This window comes from Lissotriton helveticus (assembly GCF_964261635.1).
Source record: "Lissotriton helveticus chromosome 1_1 unlocalized genomic scaffold, aLisHel1.1 SUPER_1_unloc_9, whole genome shotgun sequence".
NCBI classification, from domain to species: Eukaryota; Metazoa; Chordata; class Amphibia; order Caudata; family Salamandridae; genus Lissotriton; species Lissotriton helveticus.
In genome coordinates this window covers 2,198,437-2,207,658 of record NW_027611736.1, presented here as the reverse complement: position 1 = coordinate 2,207,658, position 9,222 = coordinate 2,198,437, and the positions used below count along the sequence as shown (strand labels likewise).

The 9,222-nt window shown below is 40.4% G+C and overlaps 1 protein-coding gene across 1 annotated transcript in view; it reads right to left on the bottom strand.

Moving 5' to 3' along the window:
• Positions 1 to 424: 424 nt before the first annotated feature.
• Positions 425 to 9,222, bottom strand: part of LOC144806588 (uncharacterized) — a 37,669-nt gene continuing 28,871 nt past the window's right edge. Inside the window, exon 4 of the mRNA XM_078672924.1 lies at positions 425 to 8,136. Coding sequence (XP_078529050.1) covers positions 4,752 to 6,635 — 1,884 coding nt within the window. The 5' untranslated portion in view covers positions 6,636 to 8,136 and the 3' untranslated portion in view covers positions 425 to 4,751. The remainder of the gene's footprint in view (positions 8,137 to 9,222) is intronic.

The window sequence follows — 9,222 nt, the reverse complement described above, 5'->3', positions numbered from 1 at the left end:
GTGGTTATTGTAGTTAAACACACTGGAGTTAGTTTAAAAAAGACTAATATAGAATTTCCTTTATCTTTAGAAATAATACTTGCAAAAGTATACGTGCAATAATTTCAGATAATTTACTGATACAGATATCAGATAAAGATCCCCTAATTTCTTATACCTTGTGGTATTAAAAATCTGCTTGAATTAACAGACTTCTCTTCTAGATAAATCCAGGAATGAGAAGGTATTAAATGCAATTATCAACTTTCCGTTATTTTAACACATTTTCTCAGTGCACAGAGTATTTTTCCTACATTGATCACAACATTTCAAGCAATGGTCTGTGCTTAACCCCTTCCATGCTCATGACGGAACGGTTCCGTCATGAGCGTCGGTTGAGCTGTGCTCATGACGGAACCGTTCCGTCATGGTTCCTTAAGCCCAATGGAACGTTCAGCACAGCGCAGGAATCTGCGCCGCGCTGAAGCGGTTAAACGTACAATGAAGGGGTAAAAATGTATTTCCACCACAATCAAGAAACCCTTGGGTCTATGAGGATTACTGTTGCAAATGAAGACCTAGCTAAGATGAAATATCCCTTTAAAGGGAAGATTTCCCTCACCCACCATAGTTGGCATGCTTCCTCATTCGGAATCTCCTCCCACCGTTATACCTAGTTACAGTACAGGGTACAGCCCCCTCACTGAGAGGGAGGAGTTCAGGCATGTTTTGTTATAGAGAATGGTATACGAAATACCACGAAAATGAGCTCAGGGTAGTGGGGGCAGCAGAGTGAAAGTTAATAAGAGGTCAACATGTTTCAGCCTTTTAACCCTCCAAAGAGGTGTTTGCGGCTTTCTTCGGGACCTAATCAAAAGTGCTGCTGCTCATTGTACTCAATCAATAACAAGCATTGGCATAGCCAATAGGTCTCGCCTTTGGGACCTTATAAGTGTTTAGCCATGCAGATCCATTAACAATGTGAAATAATTTCTCTTAAAAAGAAGACTATAAAATAACTAAGCTAGACGTGACTTTATAACTGGTTAATCAAATGTTTCTGGAGGTTTAGTATATATAAAGAACTCCTTTTTTCTATGGTGTGTCATATAAAATTGATGCTCTAAATTTTGGTAGGAGTACACAATGTCAAAAAATTCAATACTGCTTTTATATCAATTTACTTTTGAAAGCTTGAAGTGAAAGAGAATTCTAAATGTCATTTGCTTATGAGTAGGCGCTAATGACTATTTCCAGATGACAATGTAGTTAACATTTTTTGTAAAAGATGTGTTAGAAGTATGGGTAGGGAAAATGGCTATTTTGGCCAAAGGCTCCTCTTTCTTTATGCATGCTAGTTTTAATTTTTACACAGAATCACAATTTTTTTATGTGGTACACTGTAATGTTAGATGAATCTGTTTTACCCTTTTGATAAGCAAGAGATGACGATGAACCGTTTTTTCGTCCCTGGTTTTAAATGGATTCAGGTTGGAACAGACAAGGTGTTGGTTGACTGCCTCAGAAAATATTTGTTTCCAGCATGCTGCTTTCATGCACCTTAAATCCCTTCAGTCGAAGAGGCGGCTGCATGCCTGCAGATATGGCCAGATCAGTACTTGGCTGGTTCAGTTCACCAGTGGGGCTAGAATAGAAGCTGTTAAGGGCAGGGGCTTAGCTTTCTATTGGTGCAGCAGGTGCAGTGGCACCCGGTCCCAGACGCCTTAAAGGCCCACTGAACCCTCACAACTGCTGTTTGTCACAGTTCAAACAAAGGCCTGAGGGGCCCACAGAACAATGATTAATGCTGTTTTCCACAGTCCAAACAGAGGGCAGGTGTCACATTTCCTTTCTTGCTTTAGGGCCCAGGGCACACTGGCTAGGCCACTGGTTAAGGATGCAGTGGGGAAGAGGTGGGGAGACAGGTGGATATTTAAACAGCTCGACAATGACTTCATGCCTTTGTATTAAAGTATTCATTGCAATTAAGGACTGAAGCAGGAATAGATCTCATAATATAGGAAGGCCTATGTACAAATGCAGCTCGATTAGCGGCTGCCTTTTAACATCTCACTTATCACCTCTCCTAATTTTCAGTTTTATTTTAGATGCAGACTTAAATCGTGACCTATGAATATGTTTTATCTATCCTTAGGTTCCAAATGGCCCATCTTTTCAATATGCAAGTATCAGACAGGTCGGTAATGCCTAATGGCTTTGAACGTGATAAAGCCACATTAATCACTGGTCTTGAAATACAAATGGCAGCATTAAGCACGCAGAGGTGTAATCTACGTAATCTCATTATGTTCAGGGTACGGGAGGGTGTTTAGGGCGTAAAGACTTTGACAAAAACATTGCTGCCACCGTAGAAATTCAATCTTCCTTGTCCTACCTTAGTATACAAGTAGTACCACATACTTTGTATACCTGAATTAAATAGGCACACAAAATAGTACCGTATTTAAAGGCCCAGTTCAGAATTACAGGGAAGGTGCACTGTCCCAGACTACACAACGGTGCAGTCTTCAGCGGGTGCTGTCATGTCACACAGGGGGAGTACACCAGATTATGCTGGAAAAGCATGTGGTGCCCCAACGTAGGGGCAGTTGTAAACCACCAGTCTGCTTACAAAGTAAACCGTCTGGCAGCTATTAAACGAGGTGGCAAGTTTCCCCTGCAGGTGGTTAGGGTCTGTCACCATCCTGTCAGGTGGGGGTATACAATCAGTGCGCCTCCTGACTGCTTGTTTGCCCTTTCGCCCGTGTCAGTAATACAGTGCAGTCGCAAGACAAAAGGTTTTCCCACATTTGAACGTGGCCATGTCCAATGCAAAGGAAAGCAGGCCCGCTTAGAATCTCTCCTACGTGATCCACGCTACATAAAGGGCTACGGAAGTGTCTGCAGCCTTTTCTGTAGAACAAAAGCCAAAATGCCCATGGGACGCAGAAAGAGGGTGCACTCTGATGCTTCATCATGTACGAAGACTTTGGCGTTCGTCTGTAGTAAGCTAGTGACAGAGTTAGTGGAGTGTTTATTGCCCTCTATGACACTCTACTTCTAAGCACCTACTCCAGCTTGTACAGTGGTAATGTCATCTGTTCACCTACATTATGCTTAATATAAATAGTGCAATTTCGGCGTTTGTGTCTGCCTACAACGTGAACCTGATACAAATAGCAGTACCTACAAGGTGGATGGTACAATTCAACAAGAGTCTAGGCTATTCCAGCACAGATGACTTTGCATCAACATTACGGGGCATCAGTCTTGATGGCAAGCCAACTTTGTATACATTATTATCAGAGACTATACTTGCCTTTTGGATACAACTTTACAACAGAATTTTATGAATTTTCATACAGTTGTATTTATATAATAAAACAACCTACCCACAATAATTGATATATCTATTAATCTTTTTGGGTTCTGGAGTAGCATGCTACTTGCTGAAAAGCGCTTCAACACTTCATCAGGGGTAGCAAGCGCTCTATAAATGCAAAACCTTCCCTCTTCCATCCCTCCACTCTCTTTTTCAACCCAACTAACAGACCAACATGTCCAGCTCTCAAATACATTTTCTATTTCCCTACACTAATTCACCACTAATCTTTTTTGGATCCTGGAGTAGCGTGCTACTAGCTGAAAAAGCGCTTCAAATTGACCCTAGCGCACTCCGCTGCTCGCAGAACTCTGCGTTGAGCGGTTGAGTTTTTTGACACTTTGCGGAGTTCTTCTTCGCGGAACACCGCCTAGGCCTAATCTTATCATGAAAATCTAGATTTCAGTCATAGGTTAAGAAACAAGTGTGAGTAGAAACATTTTGGGTGGAGAAAATTTAAGACATTAATATTGTGAATTTTTCGTTAATTAGTTGATGTTTGCAAGTACGAACACTTCTCTGTGTCAAGTAAAGACCTTGAGAGTTTTGTAACTTTCAGATACTCAAATTGTGGATTTTGTTGCAATTAAAACATTTTCAAGGCCTGAAATTTCTTTGGAGGTTGCATGCGGGCAGCCTAAGTTATCCTGCAAGAATTTCTTGATGAATCCTATTGCAACTACAATATGTGCTCTCTCATGTAAAGTCAGGTTGTTAGAAGCTTTTCTGCAACTCAAGATACGCCTTACTTTTCACCTGGTGTTGGTGCATTTCTCATGATTAGTGAGATCTCCTTTCTGAGTATAACGTTTCTGGCTTTCCCCTCCTGTATAAGGCTTTAGTCCAGTGTGAATTCTCTCATGTGAAATGACATTGTATTCGTGAATAAACCTTATCTGACATTACGAACATACATAAGGCTTTTTTCTCCCTTGTGAGTCTGCTCCTGACTAGTGAGAAGTAATTTGTGACCAAAACTTTGCTTGCAGTTCGAGCACTCATAAGGTTTTTCCCCAGAGTGGGTTCTCTCATGAAGCATAACTGTGTCTTTCAGATTCAAGCTTTTATGGCATAAGGATTTTCTCCAGTGTGGAGTTTCTCATGGTGAGATAGCGTTTTTCTCTGCAGCTTTTCTGGCATTCAGAGTACTCATAAGGTTTTCATCAGTATGAAGTTGATTATGGTTAATGAGGCGGTGCCTGTCAAAAAATAGGAATTTCTGCCATTCACAGCATAGGTAATGTTTTTTCCCTGTGTGCGTCTGCTTATGTAGAGTGAGATTGCATTTAAAATCGATGCTTTTCTGGCACTTGGAGCACTGAAGTATTTTTGATGGTGTGTTTTCTTATGGTGCATGTAACCATCACTACCTCTGAATCTATTCTTACATTTAGAGCACTGATAATGTTTTTCCCCCAGTGTGGAGTCTCACATGTGCAGTGAGATCAAATTTACGGCTGAAACATTTTTGGCATTCGGAGCACTGATAAGGTTTTTCCCCAGTGTGGGTTCTTATATGGTGAGTGAGGTTGATTTTTTCACTGAAACATTTGTGGCATTCAATGCACTGATAAGGTTTTTCCCCAGTGTGGGTTCTTGTATGCCGAGTGAGTATTCTTTTTTCACTGAAACATTTGTGGCATTCAATGCACTGATAAGGTTTTTCCCCAGTGTGGAATCGCACATGTGCAGTTAGAAGTGATTTAAATTTGAAATCTTTTGGGCATTCAGAGCACTGATAAGGTTTTTCCCCAGTGTGGATTCTTATGTGCCGTGTGAGACTACTTTTTATATTGAAACATTTCTGGCATTCAGAGCACTGATAAGGTTGTTCCACAGAATGGGTTATTGAATGTTGAGAAAGACTGTGTTGGTTACAAAACCTTTCCTGGCTTTCAGAGCACTGATAAGGTTTTTCCCCAGTGTGGAATCTCACATGTGCAGTTAGAAGTGATTTACGGTTGAAATATTTTGGGCATTCAGAGCACTGATAAGGGTTTTCCCCAGTGTGGATTCTTATGTGCTGTGTGAGACTACTTTTTAAACTGAAACATTTCTGGCATTCAGAGCACTGATAAGGTTTTTCCCCAGTGTGGCTTCTTATATGCACCGTGAGATGGCGTTTTTCATTGAAACATTTCTGGCATTCAGAGCACTGATAAGGTTGTTCCACAGAATGGGTCATTGCATGTTGAGAAAGACTTTGTTTGTTACAAAACCTTTTCTGGCATTCAGAGCACTGATAAGGTTTTTCCCCAGTGTGGACTCTTGTATGTTCAGTGAGTCTGATTTTTACACTGAAACATTTCTGGCATTCAGAGCACTGAAAAGGTTTCTCCCCAGTGTGGGTTCTTATATGATGAGTGAGACTGTTTTTGTCAATGAAACATTTCTGGCATTCCGAGCACTGATAAGGTTTCTCTCCTGTGTGGGTTCTTCTATGCCGAGTGAGACTGTTTTTGCCAATGAAACATTTCTGGCATTCCGAGCACTGATAAGGTTTTTCCCCAGTGTGGGTTCTTATATGATGAATGAGATTGTTTTTTGTACTGAAACATTTGTGGCATTCAGAGCACTGGTAAAGTTTTTCCCCAGTGTGGGTCAATACATGTTGAGAAAGACTTTGTTTTTTACAAAACCTTTTCTGGCATTCAGAGCACTGATAAGGTTTTTCCCCAGTGTGGGTCCTTGTATGTACAGTAAGGTCTCTTTTTTCACTGAAATATTTCTGGCATTCAGAGCACTGGTAAGGTTTTTCCACAGAGTGGTTTAATACATGTCGATATAGACTCGCTTTTAAACTAAACCTTTTCTGGCATTCAGAGCACTGGTAAGGTTGTTCGCCAGAGTGGGTTATTACATGTCGAGAAAGACTTTGTTTGTTACAAAACCTTTCTTGGCATTCAGAGCACTGATAAGGTTTTTCCCCAGTGTGGATTCTTGTATGTTCAGTGAGTTTGCCTTTGCAACTGAAACATTTCTGGCATTCAGAGCACTGAAAAGGTTTATCCCCAGTGTGGGCTCTTCTATGCTGAGTGAGACTGTATTTGTAAATGAAACTTTTCTGGCATTCAGAGCACTGGTAAGGTTTGTCCCCAGTGTGGATTCTCATATGCTCAGTGAGATACGATTTACGGCTGAAACTTTTTTGGCATACTTTGCACCGAGAGTGGTTTTCCCCAGTGTGGATTCTCATATGCTCAGTGAGATACGATTTACGGCTGAAACTTTTTTGGCATACTTTGCACGGAGAGAGGTTTTTCCCAGTGTGCATTCTCTCAAATTCAGTGAGATGAGATTTATGGCTGAATCTTTTTTGGCACAGGTAACTTTTTTCCCCAACTTGGGTTATTTTGCTTTGATTGAGGCGGGTTTTAACACTGAATTTGTTCTCACAGCCAGTGTTTTATAAGGTGTATTCCTAGAGTTAATATCTCTACATTTAGTTTTCTCTTGCTTATATGCCACAGTAAGAGTGAACCCGATTTTAGAGTCGGGCTTGTTTAGATAATGTTCTGCATTTATCTCTAAAAGAAATTGTGTGTAATCTTCTTAACACTTGAATTGAGCAAAATATGTCTGGATGCAGCCCTTTAAAACCTGTTGAAATGTTTCTAGCAGATAACAGTGTTTTGGTTATAGCCTCTCCGGCAGCAACTTATTTTGTGACTGAAGTTTTTGTCAAATCTATTTGTATAGGTTCTTATCAATGCAGTCATAAGGTGTTAGTTTGGTATTTAATGATTAAACTGAGAAGTACCTTTTTGTAATGGCAGTAACTGAGGGCGTTAGAACATGCACAGTAATATTGTGGCTCACCAGTCGCAGAACATCAGTTCCTTTTACCCTTTCTATGTTTGGTGTAAGGTTAAGGATTGTAGTTCTGAAGACGAGGATTTATTTACATTAGCTATAGCGCAACGGTGCTCATTTAATCAGTTTTTATATTTAACAGTTTTACATATCACTCCTGCACAACAGATAATGTTGAGGCGATTTACATAGAATTACAGAACAGCACACAATAAAAAGAAAACAATCTGAGATGGTCATGAACACAATAAAGTGGTACATTTTTAACCACTTGGATGCTAAGGCTATTTTAGGACTTTCATGCAATTTCCATTGAAATCAATGGAAACTCCATGACGAGCTGGGCTCGTCATGAGCGTCGAAGGGGTTAAGGTTTTCGCAAGAGTGAGCAGAGTGGGTTGCGGTGTTGCATCCCGAGGCAGATAGTCTCAAACTTGCGTAACTGGTTAAAAATGGTTGTTGAACAAAAGTGATTTTCCAATCTTTTGGTGGTTAGCGTGTCAGCTTCGGAGTCTTCTTTCAGTGTCTTTTCTTTGATGGTTTGCAGAAGAAACTTTTTGTTATATCTTTCTTTTATGCAGTGTGTCCTTCCTCACTGGAATTACATGATGCTTTAGATCATACATGCGTTAGATGAACGTTATTCTGTCATGCAGAGGGAATTTGTCTTTCTGATAATATTTCAGATGAGGATGTTGTGATTGGTCTTTCTGGCATTATTTATGATGCTGTGTGGACAGATATGACTTTGCTCTGGGTTAATGAAATGCAAAATTAGAGACTTCACTTACATGTATAGTACTTTCCTCAGATCCCACTTCCTCGCCACACCTAGATTTTGGAAATTGTTTAAACTTAGAATGCTTGATGTCCTTCAGTTTTTCAAAATAATCCTTCTTATGGCACTAACATTCAGTTGGCTGGTGCTGAATCTTGCTTTCTTCTTCCGTAATTTCAATCACCTATAGTATTAAAATTAAATAGTTAATACATGTAAATATCCCCAAAAATAATTTACAAGCCATATCAATGCAGAGTTGCAGAATTTTTTGTTCAGCTGTTCTTCAGACAGAGCAGAGTGTAGAACGGTAGCCTGAGAGTACTTGGATCTAGGAGTGAGGAGTTGTAGAATTTCCAACATTTTATTAAGCTCAGAAAGGATACATGTACCCTATGGACTTATAACATAGAATCCCAGAAGCAGACATTAAAGTCATATGGACTGGCACCAAAAAGATATTTAAAATAGAATACTATTAATTAATTTTTAATGTAGATTTCTGTGAAGGGAATGACCCCTCCATGGACAACAGGCGTTTTCTTCTGCCCTGAGTTACCACCTACATGTATCTGGTATCTTGACTTTTGAGCTCTGGCCTCTGCCGCACGCAAATCTATTGTGTGTTGCGAGGACTATGCCTAGACCTATCCCTCAACTGTGGTCCAGAGTATGAATCAAGGGCAATGAAATTAAGGAGTACTTTCATGTGTTCATTTTATTCCACCTGATTATCAGTTGTTAGGCTTTTCTGCACCTGGATTTACCGGGTGCAGAAAAACAGGACACAATTTTTTTCCAGACAGAATCAGACTGAAAAGACCCACAAGACTCTGGGTACAGCAGAAGCAGCCAAGACTCATGCTGTTTTTTTACTAACTGGGGGAAACACACAATTCTTCCCTCTGTTAGAAAATGCTTTCCTCTTCTCTCCCCTGCTTCACCCATCTCCCCCCAACCAACCACATGCATATATCTACCACCTGCTTAAAACAAGGGGTAAATAAAAGCAGAAAAACACTATGAAATAGTGAATGGCATGTGGTTTGACAGGCAGAAAAATCTGTTCCTCGTGGCAACTCCCCAGTACATGGCGTCAAACTTGTAACTGCACGTTACTGGGATAAATCTACCACAAAACAATTACATGAGATTTTTCTGCCACCACAGTACTGTGCAACTTCTAACAAGGGACTATGAGAGGCCTTGGACCGGTCCTGTGACCTGGAGGGTCACACCAAGTGTGTCCTCATTTAAGGCAGAGGACTGT